At 38.5% G+C, this 21795-nt stretch overlaps 1 protein-coding gene across 5 annotated transcripts in view; it reads right to left on the bottom strand.

Moving 5' to 3' along the window:
- Positions 1 to 21795, bottom strand: part of add3a (adducin 3 (gamma) a) — a 76371-nt gene that overhangs the window by 21863 nt on the left and 32713 nt on the right. For 4 of the 5 annotated variants that reach the window (XM_055157820.1, XM_055157821.1, XM_055157819.1 and 1 more), the window contains one exon: positions 6922 to 7160. In XM_055157820.1, the coding sequence (XP_055013795.1) occupies positions 6922 to 7113 (192 nt within the window). In that variant the 5' untranslated portion in view covers positions 7114 to 7160. Of the gene's footprint in view, positions 1 to 6921; positions 7161 to 13469; positions 13825 to 21795 lie in introns of those variants that run through there. The other variant, XM_020931512.2, reaches the window with a different exon arrangement.

Genomic DNA, 21795 nt, shown 5'->3' with positions numbered 1-21795 from the left:
TAATATCTTTAAATAAAAGCAAAAGACAAATGCCTATCTCATAGAGTATTACTTACAAGATCATATCACTAGTATTATTGAGTCATAAATGATTGTGAACAATAATTTAGCATCACGAGCCTTAATGCTAAACGTTATGGGTGGCGTCACACTTGCTTAGTCCACTTCTTTTATACAGTCAGTTTCAAATACCAGGAAGTAGTCTGTATGTCCTCTCGTGAGTCTATGAAAACCTGTGTTGTTGTGTTGACCCTGTTTAAGATGGAGTTACGGTTGAACATTAACAGTTGCACATCACCCTTTGGGGGCGGCAGATGAGACCTTTTACAACTCTTACAACAGGTCTGAACCTGAGTTTGAATCAAAGCAGTGTCTGTGAATCTGCATTACCTCATCTCTCCTTGAATCACTAGTTACAGTGATTTACATGATAGGGCCTGAAAACAGAATCAACATTGAACCAAAACGTCACAATAAATCACATGTCAGACCACTACCAGTACAATGCGGTATCTAGCCTCAATAGTAAAAGGTAAGCCCAATACAAAAAAAAAAACAAAAAAAAAAGCTGAAAAATTTGCACAGCTGCCTTTGCAATTAACAACCCATTCGATTCTATTCTATCTTATAGCACCTATACTTAACAGGAATCTGAATAGGACTGCTTAGTCAGGTTGTCATGGTGATTATGTCAAGGATGTTTTTATGAATCATGTATTTTCAAAGCTTGTGGCTTTAGAAAGTTTTGAGACACCCATGTAATTCCTTAAATGTTTTCATGGTGTACCAAATACTGAATACTAACTAAACAGTACATTTTTTTCCCACTGATTACCAAGTTAAGTGAAGGAAGAACTGAATAAAACCTAGAGATGAATGCTTTCAAAAAGGTCTGCAGCAACGTCACAATTCCTATTTTGAACCCTATAAAGACACACATTCAAAGTATTATAGTCTAGTCCCTGTACCACATGTTGAGAACCAAAGCTGTAGCTGCTCCATATTAAATGTCGTGGTTCTCTTGTGTGAGTGAATGGTGTGTTTTGGGTCACATCCCCTGGCTGGTTAGGATTACACTCCCACTAAACTGCAGTTCATGTGAAGAGCACAGAGGCTGGAGTTGTCATAAAGATAAGGCAAATAAACAGACATATGCAGGGCAGTAATTATAGTTTTCTAAACTTTTCAACAACCACGCTTTTATAACTGCACAATGCTGCTCTTTCAGGCCAGACCTGCACATAGTAAAAGACTGCTAAGATAGAATGTACTTCAAATTTACTATAAATAAAGAAAATATAAAAATTGTCTTCCTAGAATATTAAATGCAATGAATTATTAGAAATTATGATGTGTATGTATTGTAGGAGAAGTAGCACATTCTCATATTATGTTATTGTCTCAAGACTGTGTGACCCACTTATGCAGAAACTGGAATAGTAGCGAGACTGATTTAGTTTTTCAAGGTTTTCTCAGCAGGCTCTTCTTGCTGTGGCCCAAGGCAAAAGTTATTTTATAGTCAAAGTCAAAACAATCACTATCACCAACAAATCATCTTAAGTTAAGATAATGTAAGTAACAATAAATAAACACAAGTCTTATATAACTATTTTTACAAAGCTCAGAATTGCATCACAAACTTGTGCATAATTTTTTTCATTCTATACCTGGTGGTGGTAAGTAATTACTGCAGTCCTGGGTACCCTGGGGCAGACTGATGGAAACAAAGCTACCAATCTGTGCCATCAGCCCCTCTGACCAACATGCAAACACCGTTTCATCTAGGCAATGTGAGTGAAGTATCTTGCCAAAGGATACACATAGCAATAGTTTGCACTAAAGTCTCTGCTGCTCCACTGCAGCGCCTGGTATTCCCAACGGCCTCCCCTCCAAATATTAACCGACCTGCCCCTGCTCAGCTTCCAAGATTAGAGAAGATCAGAAAGGACAAGGTGCTATGGCCATATCATTGAAGTGCATTCAACAAGCAAGAGCTTTTATTTTGAGTGAAAATACCTGAGCATGTAATGTCTTATTTGATGTTTCATTTTGAGGAGCCTCAGTCGTACTTAACAGTGTTATACTCCACTCCCGAGGCTAATTCTCCACTGCAGGAGCTTTCACTGCTTTACCACTGGAAGAGAGATGTTGTAAAAAGTCAAAGTGCAAAACCAGCTGCTGTGATATGGAACAAGTGGGTTTTCAAAGACCCAATGGAGCGATTTGAACCACTAATGTGTCTAATGAGACCTCCACAGGTTTAACAGTGAAAAGTGAATACACAGACAAGCAGCCATCTTTAAGGGGAAGACCAGATACTCCAGACTAGATACTCTACTAGGACTAGAAAGGACGCACTTGGGATGCCCTGCATTATCACCAGTAAACAAATGCAATACTACATTTGGACATTAGGGGACTAGCATTAGGGCTGGGCATTGCCAAGTACCTCATAATAGGCATTGAGGGTCCATGATACGATACATTTCCTGATACATAGATATCCCTTACAACCAGCCTTAAGGTTTACTAAACCACTGTTTTGATCATAACAAAATATATAGCAAGTAGGTAGTTAAGTCAGTAGTTTGTTATCTCAGTTTATGATGAGTTTATCTTGTTTTAAAATAAAGCATCAGACTATACACATGTCTTTATTCATACATGTATTGCCAAGAAGTCTGTCATGATTTTATATTATACACATCATGATTATATAATCCTTAATGACAAAAACACACTTTTTACTGAACTTATGATTCATAGATGTCCTAGTCGTACACAGTCAAATACTCCTCAATCTCCTTGAAGTGCACATCTGTTACCAATGTCCACCCATGAAGTAAAATTGTAAACTTCACCAAAATTGTCAAACTAGGGGCAACTAAGCAAGATTTTTACATTTTTGTGGAAAGTCTAAACTGTCCAACCATCTTCATATTGCTTCTTTTATTTTACCATGTGGTCAAGTACATTGTTCAAAAATATCTGCTGATGAGTACAAGTATCGAGTTTAGTATCAGTTAGCATGTGGGTACTGAGTTTTGGACAACCCTACATCTGCAATCAGTGAGGAGAACATTGGCGCAAAAAGAACACCAGCTCACCAGTCAAATTCAATTCTACCTAAATTCAATCTCATGCATCTTCTGACCATTTGACTTCTCGTACAGAAGCCTGATTAGTAGCACAGCAGTTCCCAGTATAGATAGTGTGAGAGGGGCAAATATAACATATGTCCAACCACAGCATTCATCAAATTAATCTTAACATCTCTGAGTAACCGTGACATCATGAGACAGAAACCAAGAAGCTGCAGAGCTCCTTAGGTCAGTTACACAAACCAGTCTTTCTCTCCAGTGCCATAAAGAAGCTCAATTATCCCCTGTATTCACACCGCTCTTCTCATATGACCTTCAAGATACTGAGGTCAATGAGAGGCAAGGAAAACAAACCATGAGCCCAATGCGTTTGCAAAATATTAGCAATGATTGATGACGAGGGTTGTCTTGACAAAACATGCCTTCAAACACCAAATGCCTTGACAAATAACATGTAGCGTTGCGGAGGTCTTTAGAATAGATTATGAAAGGGCTACGATGAGATGCTGTTGCAATATCTTGTAGCTACATGTTTTATATTATTTGGTAAGCAATGATAGACTTTAATGTTTAAAGTCGTCTGATTTGTACTAATCAGTCTGATGATTTTATAGGAAGAACTTCTGGGAGAGAATGAGTAATGCAGATTCCAGCCTTTGACTGGAGGTGGGGCACATAAAAAAATCAATAAAATAATATTAGGCATTCTGAAGACATCCAGAATTTAAATAACAGTTAGATTGTAATGAAAGACTATTAAAATCTGCAAAATAGCTGGTCAAAAATAAAATACATTTGCTATGTAATCTTTGAAGTAAAGGTAAAATATTCTCTAGCTGACATCAGTCAATAAAGCCAAACTTGCCTTTCACTGGAAAACAAACTGTTCTCTTCTTCATCACGTTCATAGACTGGACATGTGTGTGGTGAAGTTGACTAATGTTCCTTGGAATCTCTGACAAAGTTACAACACATCATGTTCTGGTTTGGTTTAGGAGAATTGCCGTGAGTCAGGACAGACACAGCGGTGGTCACAACTACACAACCTCCTTGCCTTCGTACTTAAAGATCTGAGGCCATATACATGCAAAATGGTGTTAAACTGAACTTTGAGCCCACAGTTACAATTATAGGTAAGCTTTTTGACTAAAATCTTATGTTTTCTCAATAATCAATAATCATATAAATCCTTTACACTTAAAATTTTCTGTAATTTATATTTATAAACACATATATCATAATAAGCATAGCTGTAAGCTTTTCTTATTATAGCCAAGATACTTGATTTTTTTTATTTTCATTGCTTTAAAACAATATTGACATCTTGGACAATACCAGTCATTTCTATTTTTAATTTATTGCTTGTGTTTGAGTACAAAGGACATTGTATGGTCAAAATCCATCAGATTAAAGTAACATGCAGCCTCCCAAATACAAACATTACGTAATTTAAAATGATTTAATCCCTCATTATGTGTGCATTATCTCATTTTGATGATTGGTGGTTTTGTATGCACCAACAGGCTTTTATCCAGAGGTGAAAATTACTTGAGCTGGCTGTATAAGAAAATCAGATGTCCCGCCTGGTCTATATTGGTCCAACTTTAAACACAAGCTGCCATCTGAGCAACATGTAATCTTCGACTGCGGCTGGTGCCCTAACACTGAAACCAAAACAAACCACGATGAGAGAGAGGGGCAGGAGAGGCGGGCACACGGGATCATACCCACTTGTTATTGCTGTTGTTGAAGCTGAATTTGGGTAGGCTTAATGCACCCTTTATGACCTCCACGGGGCCACCTGTTACTAGGGCGGAGCAAGACTTGGCCACTGTTCAAAAGCCACATCAAGCGAGAAGAAAAATGCATACCACACGAGTAACACACAAGCTGAAGTGCACATGCTTTGAGAGAGCGGTAAATAAGAGCCATCAGTGACCAATTAAGTCAAATAACTGCATGCTACGGGCCAAACAGTCCATGTCAGAGAGAGGAGAATGAAGGAGTAGAGCCATAAAACAGCTGCTTGTGAAATGCAAGATAATGAATTTGGTGATAAATTATAACTCAGAGACAACATGTACTTGAACATTTTGATACGATTTTGTGTTTTCATATAGACCACAGCAGTGATAACATAAGTCAACCTAAGCTAAGTAATAGGCCCGTCACATTGTCAAATGTTGAAGTCCAATATATAACTGAAGTAAACGTAGACAATAATTCATAATATTTAAACCAAACCATAAGTTTAGTTTTTTAACAATATTGTACAAATAACAGTATTGTACAATACTGTTAAAGAAAAAAAAATGCAAATGACAGAGTGCAACACTTGAATAGGTTGTATCTGCCATAGTTCATATTTCTACCTCTTACAACTCAAATTTCAAAAATATCAAAAGAAATCCCACTAGTATAAATAGTGACCCCCAAAAACTATTGTTCCATGCGTCATGTATTGAATGATAAGTTAATATAGTAATTATCATAACAATCCATGACAATCATAAGTAATACATTTGGAAAATATGAGTGAATATTTTGCTAGCTTGCTAAAATCTTCTTTCTTGCAGTTCCAAAAACACATTCACTCAGCATATCAAGTGTGTGAACTGGGATCAGACCTCCTGCCTTGACATCTGTGACTAAATACAACGTGCCACGCTAACTACCCTGGGTATGTGCAGAATGCAGCTCACATTAAAGCCCAAAAAAGACCAGGGCCAAGCAATCAGCACTACCCAGTATCAATCACACACACTTGTACACTTATATGACTCCATCTACTACTGTGGGACAGCCATTCAAAGCATTTATGGCTTAAAAGTATCGTTAAGACAGATCTTTGGGCTATAAATCTATTTAGAGTAGGTTTCAGACTGTATGTGTAATGCGCATGGCGACAGTGCCTATGGGCAGTGTTTCCCAAGGCAGGCGACCGTAGTTTTGTTAAACTATAAAGTGCTGCGGGAAACACTGCTTATGGGTATCAACCTAAAATGCAAACAACAATGGAGCACTTCAGTTGGAGAACAACCTTGAGTCAATACAAGAGAGCAAATATTACCAGGGGACTTGTCATAAAATAGGGAATCGTTCAAAGGGCAAAGAAAAAAACAGTACTTCCTTAACAATGGTGTTTATGTGCCGCTAAAAATCACGTCCTTAGGTAAGATAAGTGCTCTAACTCGAATTGTAACAAAATAAACAAGCAGCAGTACAGAGGAATCCAAAGCTCCAGGGGACTGCTACAACAACAGGACTTTGTGTTTGTTTCAGCACAATCTGAGCCCACAGCAGTATCACTAGATACAGGGCACAGGAAAGAGGGTGAGAAAAGAAGAGAGGAGGAGAAAGAGAAAGAGAGGACAAGACAAGAGGAGAGGGGGAGAGAAAGAGGGTGAAAGAAGAGAAGGGGCGAGACAGCATGAGAGAAAGAGAGTAGAGAAAAGGAGGGAGGAGGAGAGAGGGAGAGAGGAGAAGAGTTTTCAAACAAACAGGAGTTCTAATCTCATATTAAAAATAACATTCATAACATAACTTGTGCACGACTGTGGTTTATGTTCTAGTAGATACTGACCATTGCAGTGAGTATCCTAGGAGCTCCAGTTCAAATAAAAATGAGAAATATCTTGTTTAGCAATTTAAATCAGACCCTTGTCAAAGTCTTCATGCGGCCCCATCTTCCCTCTTCTAAATCATCGGAGCAAAATGTTCCCCCTGTTGCCTTATATAATCCTAGCTAACAAGTGTCAAAATGAACCTTGTATTTTCACAATGTCACACCTATCCAATAGACAGCATTACTGTAACTCACAGGGCTCTGCAGGATCTGTGTCACGCGTTTCTTCTGCTCCAAGATGTTGAAGTCTTGCCGTAGGTCTGGAGACATGTTCCTGGCTCTGATGTACTCAGGGTCATTCACATCAATGCGGTCGAAGTAGCGCTCCTTGGTGCCTGAGGCGGGAGGAGGGGTCGTGACCACCTCCTGGTGACTGTTTGTGCTCATACTGGCTTCAGCCTGATGTAGTCTATGGCTGCTTTTCTGTAGATCACCTGCAAAAACACAACACAATGGATCAGAGAAATAATCAGCTATCAGTAGTAATATTGATGAATATTACATCAAAAACACTGTAGTTATACATAGTATATAGTACATGTATAATTCTACTATTGACACAGACATTTATGATCATACAATATTAGTAGGTTTACATGTTGAGCATCCTGACAATGCATCATCATTAAGGGAATACAGTTTGGCTGTATGAAAAATGAAACAAAGAGACCATTACAGTAATAAAATGTATCATTGCACAGAAATAGACAACAAAAAGCGGAAATTGCTGAGTAAACAAGATTAATGAGATAATGGATAGCTTATTATTGGCGGCTGATCCCTGTGTTTGTCAAACAGGAAATGGACATTTGTGTGATCTCAGAACCTCATCTCGACAGTGACGCAGATAACAGCATTTATTCCATACAGCATACACTATGGACACTAGACACAGCTATGAAGAGCCACTGCTTCCTCAGTCAAGTTTAAAGAAGAAGACAGATTTGTTTGACCATGGCTTTTAATGTTTACTCATATGGGTTATTCTCAGGTCAAGAGGCAATGAATACAAATGGTTCTGTCATTGTAGAACTGTCAAGTGTCTTCTCCCAAGCCAAGCACTCTCTCATCATCCCATTGTGTTGAAATTGGGTTCACTGATTAGTAAAAAAAAAGGTATGTTATGGTTTACTTTTGTGAGGGGAAACTGAGCCTGTTACCTAGAATCAAGATTTAGGTTTCTATTAAAAGAAAACACATTTCAAAAGCAAAATGAGCAACGTCCAAACAATGATGGGCAGGCAGAGATAGATTTAGGCTCTTCCTAGAAACCCACTGTCCATGAATCACAACCGAAGAATAATATGCCTGGCCTACATTGTTGTATTATTTTAAAGGATCTTTACATAACTTTCTGGTAGAGCAGACAGATCAAACTTAGGCATTTTGTTATTTTATATTATGCTTGTTCTGGATTCAAAGTTTAAGCAAAACTATTATTAATCATTTATTTTAATAAGGAAAAGTTTAACATATATCTCGAAAGAAGAGAAAACATGCAGATGATGTTGAAATTTTTCAATAAATATTTAGTTTGGCCCACGAGTTAGTCCCAGTTTTTAAATTCAGCCCTCTGTGAATTTGAGTTTGACACCCCTGTGGCAGAGGGTTGTCACCTGCTTGTCTTACAAAAATGTTATTGCCTTGAATTATATAAAGTTATATGTCATTGATACAATTGCACCCTTTTTTATTAACAAAAACATCTGCTTTAGGAGAGTCACCTGTTTGTTGCCATGGAGATCGCAAAATTTTATGCGATTCATTGAAACATTTTGGGCCACCTAACAACACTGGAGAATTGAAGGCCCTTTACCTTAAACCTTATTGTGAATGGGAGGAAACACTGATCCAGCAAGACCCTGAGATTAAAGATATACAGAGACACTACATTATCCAGAATGCATTGCAGCACTGTCCATGTCTTGTGTGGTGTCTGAGGATAAGCTGGGGTCACATTAAGGAGAGGCGGGGCTTATGAGCGCTCCAGATGGCGTCTTGGCTTTAGCGAGTGGACAAGGACGCCTATGAGCAAAAGGGATCCTCCTGCTTTCCATCATTAAAAGCTCAGTGGTCATTTGACATGGGGCCAAACCAAACGATTGTCCCGCTGCCAATATGACTCCCGCTCCACAGTTAACTCTTTATGATGAGAAACGCAGGAGGAGGTGCAGGCTATGTGATTCTGTCCAACACACGCTGGTAAGAGGGGTCAGAGGGCATGCAGAAGATGGGTGAGATTACCGAGCAAGTGCACAAGTCAGTCTGAATAGTTCATAAAGGGTGGACCAGGAAAACTTTGATTAAAAGTTAACTGAAAGCCATTGGAGAATGTAGTAATGAATTGGAATATAATGGGTCTGTCTCACAATGGGTAACAAAAATTACTGAGATACCAGTTACTAATTGATCTTAAATTTAAAATTGAAAGTAAATACTCATTTGAAAGTAGTACTGAAGAAAATCACAAAACTATGACCAAATTGGCCAATTCCTGAATCATTTTGAAATGTTCTTGATTTATATTGCAACCACATGGTAATATTAATACAAAAAAAATCCTGTTATAAAAGTTTTTAAAAGTATTATCATTGTGCTTTCAAAACTGGCATCGAGTACTGAACCTTTTCCCATATATCGAAATCAAGTTTGACATTTTTGTATCATGAGATGCACTGATCTGATAATGGTACAGGATATCGGTTTGATATCTGTTCAGTTAATATCCTGACTGGACATATTGAAGTAATAAGAATATTTACTGGTCATAGTTGGTCATAGTTTATTTAGACAAAGCTGTTGCTTGAGAGCTAAATATAACATAACATAATATAACATTAGGATCAGTTTTGACTTATTTTATTTTAGCTTAAAGGAATTAGTCCATGCACCAGGTTTCATCCGATACTTAAAAGGTACAGTATCGGAATCAGTATCGGAACAGGAAAAACTGGAGTGGTGCACCCCTAATCATGACAACACTAATAAAGAATGATAAAAGCATAGGTCACAGTGCTTTAAGCTAAGCAAGAAAGTCCAGTGACAAAGAACGCACTCAACTTGCTCTAGTGGGGGCATGTCCTTAAAAGTTATTGCTTCAGGATAAATCAACTGTTGAATGTAACCCAATCCTGGTACTTTCCATTGCCTTATCAGTACAAACAAGTCCACAGGATCACTGAAACAGCCTGTTCCAAAAGCCACGGCTCATATGGGGAAAATGGATCAAATCTTAGTGAAATCCTCTTTAATTGAAAACAGCTGGACAGAGTGAGGTTATGTAATTATGAATTTATCCTGCGTGGTTCTGCACCACACAGAAAGAAAAGATCAGACCACACTATACACAAACACAAAATGAAGGATGCCAAAACAAAATTCTGACGAAAAATGTGAGTGTGTTTCAGTCATATGTAAGTCCATCCGCAGTTTAAATCCAATGTGCAGTATGTGTGGCATTCGGTACAGCTGTAGCTCACCAAAATAAGGTTACACTCCCAACAGCTCTGCCCCTGTACGCTGCCCCACTCCAACCCAACAGCACCCACCAAACTGAGGCTTTGTAAAGAGATCATTGTCCTCACCACTCCGGTCACATCCAGAGAGATCCACAAGACAGCAGAGAGTTCAAAGTGGTGAATTCTAGATGCATTTTTGCTCTCAAATACAAATGTAATGGCATTATTGTGGCAAGTTTGCAAGGAAGAAAAGTGGGTCTTGCCTTGACTTAACAATCAAAAGCCCAGCCTGTGAGTCTCTGCAATTTAGCCCTGGTTTAGTTCTCATTTGCTCCATCGTATCTCTAGCTTAGCCCTAGTTAATGGTCCTATATTACACAAAATTTACTCTTTTGAGATTTAAGACATGTTGTTAGCTCATCAAAAACATACCTGGAGTTGTGTTTTGTTTCATTTACACATATTTGAGTAATCCTTAGTCTGTCTACATCTCCAAAGCTGTTCCACCTTATGATGTCATGAAGCAGTGGTTTTCAAGTTAACAGCTACCTTTTAGCTTTTGTTCAGAAGAGATTGGCAATTCCATGGCTGAAATTATCCAAATGAATCACTGACGGTGTATGGAGTTTAAAAACACAGTGGAGGGCTTCCTGTACATGACATCAAGGAGGAACAGTGTGTTTTCTGTTTGAGAGAAACTAAACTAAATATGCAGGATTAGTGTGTTAACAAAAACAAAAAACCCAGAGATGTTTTTGATGAACAAACAAAAACATAGATATGAAAAAAAGCATAATATGGGCCTTTTAAGTATTGCTCTTAAGTGGAATATGTTTCAGACTTAGATTTGTCCTAGATTCCTTTTCAAATGTAGCTCATAATTTTTTATACCATCATTTCCTCAAATTACTCATTATGAAGTCCTTAATTCAGAGTTTTATCTTATATTATTTGTTGGCTCAAAATGTGTGCTGTGATTCATAAATGAAACATCTAATTAGATTTAGACTGAGACTGAGTTGGAAAGTAGTTGCCCTTTTTAAGAAATGCCACGACACATTCATTGGTATAAGCCTTGATGGATAGACTATGGCATGAGCTGCTAGACTATAACAGTAGCCCGAGGCAAAGGGGTCGTGACCTTTCACCCCATGACCTTTAGACAGCAACTGGCCTTTGGTGCTTTTCCTACTGCTCAAAAACACATGTTGCATCCATCTGTGGGAAGTCTATTAAAACTTTCACCACCTACAAACACTCATTTAAAGGCTATTAGTTAAGCTGTTCCTTACAAGCTGATGTGTGTCCAGAGAAAGTTACAAAGTTACAGTGAAAACAAAGAAACTATATTGTAGTTGGCAACTTGGCATGTACTTAGACTTAAACTTTATTGATCCACAGTTATTTGGACGCAGTAGCTCACACATCACAATATATTATAAGACCAAATAGCAAAAATATAAATGGTAATAATAAATTCAAAATAAGTAGCAAAAATATCAAGAGACTGGTGTCAAATAATTGTTCAATTACAATGAGAAACTGGTAGGAGATTACCATTACCCTAAAACTTTAATTCAGGTTGTAATGTTTGGTAATTGTCAATATTTCATCAGCTTTATGGTGTTGTTTACTGTAATCCCCAGCAACAGTCACACACATTGCCTCACGGGCCTTTAACATTTCGATACAGCCTGCAGCGGTGACAACATAAACTCCAACATTATAAGGACAAACAGTTCTTATGTAAGCCTACCCCTATATCTGCAGCTCATCTTTCTGACTCGCCTTGCCTCATATCACACTACATCTAGCCCTGTCCCACGGATTACTTTATATTTCAAATAAGGGCTACACAATACAATTTAATGTGCAATCTAATCGAAAATGCAATTTGAGCTGCAAGAATAAAATCACAAAGCCCTATTTCAAATGTTGTCTAGTCAACACCAACCATAATTCACCAAACCAAAAGAACTTTATACTGTCCACCAGGGGAATGCTACAAGCTGGGACAAGCCTGCACTGACCCTCCCATGGACAGCCATCCACTCACACGTGCAAATATCTTTATCATGGCTCGGGGGCGGCTTTAAAGTGTGGCTCCTTGTATCTCTCTGAGCTCCCACCCCTAAAAATAGACAGTCTTTGGGGTTATGTTACCACTACAATGACAACAATGCCAGGAAAGAATCTGAACATTGGCTAAGTTTATCTACCACTGTAAAAGGCAGTCACAACATGCAGAATAGACACAAAACATAGTAGGGATGCAATGTTGTGATCTACCGTGACAGGAGTTTAGAAAAGAACGTTGATATCATAGGGTGTGACAGCTCAGTTAGGGCACAAATTATAATCACAAATATATGGCTCATATTTTAAATGACAATAGTTTCAAATAATTACTTCTACTGTCAAGATTTACTTGTATGAGAAAATATAGGTCTTATATATTTTATTAGTACTGTTTTGTGACTTTGTTTTCACAGTCCCTAGATTAGCAAGATTCGCTGCAGATTTTGAGGAGCAAACATACAGTATCATTAATTGTGTTTTTGATGACAAAATGCGTGTACTAAAAATTGAAATTACTATTTTTAATTGGATTAATTTTCCTACATTAGGTTTATAAAATTAAAGTCAAATTAGAATAACTGGTTTTACCTCACAATGGTTAAGAAACAGCATTCTCCCACACCCAAAATTCAAATGATATTTCAATTTAAACAGTGATCCATAACCATGCTTTTTTACTGACTTAATGTATAATACTCATCACCAGAACAAGCACTCTGTTGTTTTTGCTGTTCACCAAAACCTTTGTACAGAATGCAAATAATGCCACAGTGCCAAAATGCAAACACTGCTGTAACCATTACTTTCTGCTCCAATTAGATCCTGCTTCAATTATTAAATCCTCCTTAAAAACACATACCACACGCTTTAGCAACTGTACAGCAATCTCTGCGCACATACTGTTCCTCTTGTTGTCTACATTCAAGATAACCTAAGCTAATCTTCAGCTAAAGCCCACATTCACTGCCCTGCTTCTGCCAAGTGTGTCCATCAGTGCCCCTGCCTCTGTGTGTGTGTGTGTGTGTGTGCGTGTGTGTGCGTGTAGCCATGCAAGCACGTCTAATACTCTGGAATTCCCCCTTAAAATTACAAATCACATTTCGGTACAGTAATCTTTAGTGTCATGCCCTTTAGCAGCTGGCGGGAAGACTGTGCACAATGAAAAATCGTACTCGAATAATACTATCAAACCATAAAACCACTAACCGTATTCAGATTACTTCCTCCTCAGTGAATGGGAGACAGCAGGCAGTAGTAGTAGGCGTCCATAGCAAAACACATGTCTCTTCTGTTCTATTGATGGTTGGATACCAGAACAGAAAGAACCCAGGAAAAAGAGGGAGCAGGAAAGAGAAGGGAAAGTCACAAAACTAGTCCGTCCAGGTGTTTTACATGTATTAGCTCCTTTTAAGGGAGAGGTGCCGCCAGCAGACTGAGATTCCCAGAATCAAGTGAGCTCCGCTGTGTTGTGCAGATATGTATCAACAGCTGTGAGTGTGTTAGGAGCTGTAGCCGATCTGTGTGTGTTTGTGTAGAAAAGAAGCTAAAGGAACCACGTGACGCAGCCTAATCCCCCACCCAATACAGACACACACATACACACGCATAGACCTATGTGTGTGCTGACCAATCAGAGAGCAGAGTCACGATGAAAGCTCCTCCCCTTCTCCTCCACCTCCCTCCCTGTCTCTCTCTCCCTCTCTCTCTCTCTCTCTCTCTCTCTCTCTCTCTCTCTCTCTCTCTTTCTCTCTGTGCCTGAAGAAGTTTTTTTTTTTTTTTTCTTTGATCCATTCACTTTTCTCTTCCACATTCCTCACTCCACACTTTTGGCCTTTCATTCAACACACCCACACCAACAGAGCCACCCCACGCTGCCCCATTAGCAGAACATACCAAAGGACAGGCGGGTAACAGAACCTTATACCACTCAAAATCACAGACAACAATCAGAAGTAAAATATTCCATACATACATGTGCTGACACAGTAGTTTCTCACACATAACATAATTATGAGCTAAACAAACAATTATCATCAACAGACAATACAATGCATTCAATGTTCAAAAGTAGTACACATAGGATTTATCTATTGGTCCATCTAAACCTCTTGCACACAATAAAGATAACACTGAGTGTACAGTTATAAAAGTCTGGTCTTGTTAAAGAATACCAGTGAAACAGAATAGTGCCATCACATGTTACATAATGATCACCAACAGGTTTATGCAGCGTGCATAAACCTGTAAATGATTTTGAATGACAGGTTACAAGAACATACTAAAAGTGAAACTGTAAAAGCCTGACTCAGTAAACATCACAAAGAGTCTGCATTAAAACACTGATACAGGTTTAGCTTTGCAAACCTGTTCTAGGTCTCACTCGGTACTTATAATGTACACAATGTGCACTATTAAATAAATCAACACTGAGGCTAACAACACTAAGATGATATATTTACTTTAATGACTGTGATTGATAATAAGTATAACAAAAAATATGCAATAAACAAAGCAAGCTTGTATTCTCAACCTCAAAAATCTGCAGTGTTGATGTGGTCAGGTTGTTTTGGTGGATTTACAAAAACATGTTCTTCTAAGAGGAATCATGTGGAAGACACCAGTATTTGCTCTCAGCGTGAAACTTGTTGGTAAAATGTACCCTCTTCACCACATGACAATGGCCCAACTAGAGATAGACCAATATATTGAGTCCATATTTGGATTATAAATGGGCTGTGGATAAATTTAAATTACACAATTTGGGGAAAATAATCAAAATTGACCCTAATCAGTATGTTGATGATGTCTAGACCCAGCACATTCAGTAGTGAAACAGTGTGTCCTGGGGTTTATCTGAGCTGTTGGTGGTCTATGAAACTTTATTGTGGGCATGATTATGAACCACAAGCTCCGTAAATCTGTGGTCAATAAAAGTGACAGTGTGAATGGCCGCTCTCACCTGCAGTGCAGCGATCAGACTCAGTAATAAGACTGCTCTCTCCACTCAGCGTTTTCTCTCCAATCCCCTGGACACTGAGAACACCAAGTCTGACTCAGGAAATCAGCACAGGCCTAACCTCTGCACAATATCAATGTAACAAAAGCAACAGCAGCTACACACTTCTGCCAAACAGCATACAAAAACACATAGCTGAAACACAGTGAAACAGATATAATGAGACTGTATCAGTATGTGTAACTAAACATTTGGATACGTTTATAATGTTCCCTCTTTGACAAACTACAATGAATAGCAAATCTTATCTTCAATTCACAATAGGCCATAAAATACAGTAGATAGTGTCAAATGGCAGTGAAACATTAAAGGGGAAAATGCAGGAACAAGTTAATTTATTATCATTGTCTGAAAAACGAAGGGTAGAGTCTAGGGCTGGGTGATAAAGTCATAAAAATGTTATTGTTTTTCTGTTTTTGTAATTCCTGTGACGATCTGATGTAATGTTATTTGGGAGGAACTTGTTAAACAGCACAAATCAGGTCACCTGTACCAGTTAAGTCAGTTCCTTCTTCTCATATTGTGTTTAAACAAGGCTCAAATTAAAATTTAACAAAGCTTCAGGCAGAACAGTGCCTCCAGTTTACATCACCCTTGATATGTTGGTGAAATTGCTCCATCATTCAGCATTTCTCTATTAAATACTGTTTAATGTCTCAAATACAGATAATTTTCCCACCTAATTTGTTAACCTCTGAGTTAGTGACCAGCTGTAAATTTTAAGAAGAGGCTAATGACATTATTTACTCAAAAAGACAACAAAGTGTACATGACTTGTAATAAAATCAAAATTGTGATCTGGTTCCAAAAACAAAATCGAGATATTCTAATTTGCCATATTGCTCACCCCTTGTAGAGTTTTGCCTTTGCATTCAGTTTATTTGTAAAAGATGAACCTGATTATGAGAAACAATGCCAGCGTCAGGCACACTATTTGCTCAGTAAAGTGCATGCTGTGGTCTAATGATAGTCGATCATGAGCGACTGAGGCCATAATGACTGTTGTTGCTCGGGGTTGCCTCATGTGACACATTACAGACATGGCTATGAAAACCCTGGCAATTGTCTCTACTCTACTGTTATCGAACCTTATCATTAAGAGGCCTAGCCCACCGCCACAACATTACAAAGAACAACCATTTACAAGCATCTTTTTCTTCTACAGGCCTCATTGAAAAACGCATACGGTCAAGCAGGATTCTATCTGTATATCTTTGCCAACAAACTCCACTATCAATGTTCTCCCCCAAAGAGCAGCAATGATGCTAGCTGCTCAGGAATGTACACCACATGAGCTAATTATTAAGACCATAGAGACCAGTTTAAGGCTCTGTACCCCCAAGAAGTGAAAAATGGACATCTAGATGGTCCCAGAGGAGCACACATGTCAGATGTGGTGGAGCTTGAGAAAATATAACCCAGGCCGCTAATGGTTGTTAGGCAACCTCCTGACATGAGAAAAGCATTTGCTCTGTTTTGACTACGATGACTTGTAATGACTTTTGTCCATAGAGCAGGAAGGTGAAATGGTACCCCTGAGGGAACTGTACCAATGCACAACAACGTCTAAAATAACTCTTGTTAATAGTCTGTCATTGTATATGCAACAGAATTTAAGTGCTAAAATTATGTGGAACAAGCACTATTCTGTCTTCGTAAAACTTAAGAAACCCAGGGACAACCACCTCTGTTGTGACTGCCTAATTTCACAATGACACCAGCTACAATAGTTTTAAACAGTTGAAACATCTGATATTTCAGACATGGCCACTTGAGAAGAATTATGCTCTGTTTACATCTCTGCTATCTATGTTGATTTTGTGAAATCAGAAAGATTTCTCTCAACTTAGAAGTGCACATCTGGTGATGATAATACTATTTTTGTTACTTAATCTTCAAACAGAGATGTGCCAGCCTTTGGTCTTGCATTTCATGTCATAATACCTGTTGTTTACACTGAACACATGACGCTGTAAAGACCTGTATGTGTCACTCCACTGTTTTCTTGCGCTCACAGACCTGTCTAGTTTTACACTTGTCTGACGGTGAGCCTAAGTCGGCCCTAATCCTGGTTTGAGGGCTAAAGAGTGGCTAATGTTTAACGCGCTTGTTCAACAGCGCTGCAGGCAAACAATACAGTGTGTGTCTGTGCAGCTGGTAACTTAGCAAAGAGAAGAGACACAGGGAAGGCCCTTGGCAGTGGCCATAGAGGCAGGTACAGATAAAAAGACACAATATAATATGTGTTTGTGCTGTGAGGAGGTGCAGAGTGCACTTAAACACCTCATTTACTCTGATGATAAACATGATTCAGAACCAACCCTCTGCTAGTTAAACCTGTAGTCTTCTGCTTTTCAGTTCAGTACAATTCTCCATTAAATGCATAAACACAAAATCATTATCTTGGGTTGTAATGGGCTTTGGGAGTGTGCGCAGCATACAAATCACTCTGGTAGCTAATAAAGTCTGTCTTGTCTTATCTGACTTGTGAGGCATTTGACCTTATTAACTGAGACAAGCCTTTATTCAAATCAAAAGCACATTTAGGTCGCTTCATTTAAGAGCCACATCTCTAGACTCATTCATTCTTAATAAATTAATTATTTGTACACTGCAACAGACAATTTTTCCTCTTCCTTAACTGTATTCATATCGACATGAGCTGTTGGAGCAGCGCTTCTGTTTGCCCTGATATCAGATAACACAGAGACTTTAACTGCACCTGCCCACTCCCTGGTTGGAAACAAGAGCACACACCCAAGTTCCGGACAAAAGGGGGACAAAAGTCAGCAAATCCAGCACTTCCGCAAATAATGGTCCTGTATATCCAGTGTTCACCTTGTAGACCTAACCGAAGCAAGTCAAATCAAAACTAAAATATTAATAGAAAGATTAATATCCATTAATGCTGCAACAGCAGAAATGAAGTGAGCTATAGAAATCGACTCCAGAGGTAAGGTGTTGCCAAGCACTGTATTTCCAAAGCAAATTATTTCAGACCCAACTTGTGTGAGCTGGTTGTTTGAGATGGTTGAATACTTGCACAATCATATCTACTGAATGATATATTATCTGTATCAATAGATCTTAACTTGATCGTTGACAAAAGACATTAACATACAACATTTCAAACTACAATCCAACTTTTGGTGCTAGCCCATGCTTGGTCAAGAAAGTCCTGAAATTATTGAGAGGACCAGAAAAAAATTAGGAAAAACATCATAATGAAATAAAGATTGGCATTTTGAATTAGACATGCAGTGTTAAGTTAATACATAACAGCTGTATCTAAATGTAACTATTTTTTCCCAAGATTTATTGAGAATGATCTTCTTGATGACATCTGTTTAGCATGAAAACACTGATTCAAGCCTCTGATTAACGTGTCTTAAATTGCATGTTAAATTAACATTATCCTGTAACAAATAAATAACAAATTGATCTACCATAATGAGTAGACAACATCCTCTTTGAGACATTAAGTCACAAAAACACTTTAACAGTTGGCCAGTGTCTGGCATTATACACTGTCTGAGAATCACAGCTGAAAGGTGTTTGACCAGGCAGATAAGGTGGGAGTAAAACGTGATAAAATACAGGATAATTAATTAGTCACAAAGAATACAGGGCTGGGTAGGTATCGTTCTTAATAATACAATACAAAGGAGGGATCATTTTCACAGCCTATGTTGTAGTTCTACCCTATGGCAACAGCATATGACAGAGAGCCAAATAAATAAAGCTATCAAATGAATCCTATTACATAAGTTGTTATAATCCTCTGCCTGACAACTGAAACAACTGTAGGCTACTCCCTAAGATAATGTCACACTTTAAAACTCTATAAAATATATCACATTCTCTACTTGTTTTTGTAGGGACCCCACGGCCAAAGTGTGGCTAAGGACTGGGCACAAAAAAGGGGGCGTCGGCCAAATGAGTGGGCGGGTGCAGTGGGATAGGCCAATTATGCAACCCAGTGGAGCAGACACATCCGATGTCCAAGTCTGATGAGGTCATGGTGCACATTTCCAGGCTGCAGCACATCACTTTTACAGAACTCTCACCGGTCACCACGGTTACGCCAAACAAACACCAAGAACCCACCCCCAAAAAGAGGAAGAATCTGAGGCTGGGGAGTGAAAACAAACATAAAGTCTGATAAAAAGGGCAGAGATGGGCCCTACGGCCAGTTTAACTTTGGTACATGCTTTGATGACCACAATTCTCAGAATTACTGTATTAATTTGAAGCAGTTTCAGTGATCAGGAACTGAAGTGACTTATTCTTTCATAGGCCAATAAGGAAAAATACAGTTGAAACTAATTATAATAGTTAACATAATGACAACAGTGGCTTTCATAAAAATGTGAGCATAACACGCAACTTTTTCATAAAACTTAGTCAGTTGTGTAACCCTCTCTCTATCCCACCCAAAGCCCCTGTACCGTCTATGAACAGCCCTGCTGCACAACTCGCACTTTGAACACAAATGACCACACAAGCACCAAGATGGTCCATTCAGAGATCTAAGAGCCGTCAGTCAAAGACTACAAGGGACAATGCTGCTTTGAATTGAAGTAAAAGCAATTTCTGAGACTGAACAGCCTCCAAGGGCCACCACAGTCCAAGACACCCACATCCGCAGATTAACAGTGTGCTCCAGTGAGGTATTTTTACTTGTGAGGAACCACCTGTTTTTTTTTGTTTGTTTAGTTTAGTTTTTTTTTTGTTCAAGTTTATTACCTGAAATTCAGTTTAACTGCCTGTACATTAGAAGGTCCACAGTACATAAGACAACATTAAGGTAAACAAAAATACAGTTTAATCCTGAAATTGTTGGCTGTTTATAATTAAGTTCCACACTTTCAGGTCAGTAAGAATGTATCTGCAGTTGCCTCATCCGTCCATCCATCCATTTTCGTCCACTTATCCGAGGCCAGGTCGCAGGGGCAGCAGCCTAAGAAGGGACTCCCAGTTGCCTCATTAATTAATAATTAATTATGTGAACACACAATACAAGTTTGAAACCAAACCAGATAGATATACAATAGAAAATACTTAAACTCTTATACTCTTATATTTGCTACAGTGAAATATACCCACATGAATAATGTAGAGTGATTAGTAAATGTAGAGTAAAAGAAATCTCTGTTCAGGGTTGAGGTATACAGTGCATACTGCATTTGACCCATCCATCATCGCTGCTGAGGCAACCAGTCTGGACCAGTCAATGATTAGAAATAATCAGCTAGCAGCAAGATTAGCCTTAAATTTAATGACATTTTAGACATCTCAGATAAAAAAAAACAACAACACATTTTTCTGAACAAAAAATGAAGTTCAGATTTGATAGACTCTGCTGACTTTTATGAGCCTGCTGAACAATGGAGAGATTTCTATGAGAGGCCCAGAGTTGGCACATGCACTGTACATCAGACCAGTGGCCTCATCACAGTGGAATCCAGCCAGGGCCCTGTGATGATCTTTTGTTTAATGTAAAAGAAAATCCCAGCATGTTACTATGACAACAGGAAAGTTTGTGCGAGCTCTTCCATGTTACCACACTGTGCAATGACCTCCTCTGTCCCAGCTGACCGCTCTGTGACATGTTTTCAACGCTCAAGGCCAAAAGACTGTCTCTCAGCACAACACATCCGGCCCTGTCAAATCTCCCAGCCCTCCAGGACTCAGATTCAAATACACAGCATCGGTCGGGGAGCGGAAAGTGGCAGCGAGAGGAGCTGATGATCTATGCATAACGTCGGCCATCTTGTAGCTGGGAGACGAGGGACTTCCTAACTCAGAGGATGAGACACACATGAAAGAAGAGATGATTTTTATTTATTTTCCATTCACATAATAAATATTTATTGCGATATCGTGGGAAAGCTCATGATATGGTGGGGAGGCTCACGATAAGGGATGTAACGATATCCAAATCTCTCTGTATGATATTTTCACAATATACATCTCACAGTACAATATTTATTGCAATATTTTGTGGAGGCTAACAAAACTGTTAATAAGCCAATGATGTTCATTTTGTCGTCTTGTATACTTTAACTTCTTAGGTTCTTTTTAAAGACAATGCAGTAAAGTGTATTTACCTTGTTGACATGTTTCGGCTGCTAGCTGCAAGCCATCTTCAGAACTGTCACCGGTGACACAAAAAGAACCTAAGAAGTTAAAACTGTTAATATGCTACTTTTTCCTCTTAAAATGACTTGACAAGATTTAACCCAAAGAACTAAGACTTTCTGCTTAGAACTGATATTCCTTCATGTAGTCTCCACTGAAATGGAGCAAAATATCTTGGTCTATGTAGTTCCCTCTGTCTTATTGCTATTGCTGCATCATAACTCTTATTTTAAGCAAAGAGACTTCTAATAACAATACAGACTCATGTAATGCTTTCTTCTCAAATTTTAACAGTACATATCATAACATCTATGGGTTTAATACAATTTTAAGCTTAAACAGAACAAATAGCAGCAGTAACATTATCAATATGTA

This window comes from Boleophthalmus pectinirostris, unplaced genomic scaffold, assembly GCF_026225935.1.
Source record: "Boleophthalmus pectinirostris isolate CB_2022bp ecotype Guang Dong unplaced genomic scaffold, ASM2622593v1 HiC_scaffold_22, whole genome shotgun sequence".
In the NCBI taxonomy this organism is placed as follows: Eukaryota; Metazoa; Chordata; class Actinopteri; order Gobiiformes; family Gobiidae; genus Boleophthalmus; species Boleophthalmus pectinirostris.
Note: the sequence above shows the minus strand (reverse complement) of the source record. Positions and strands in the feature narration are given on the sequence as shown.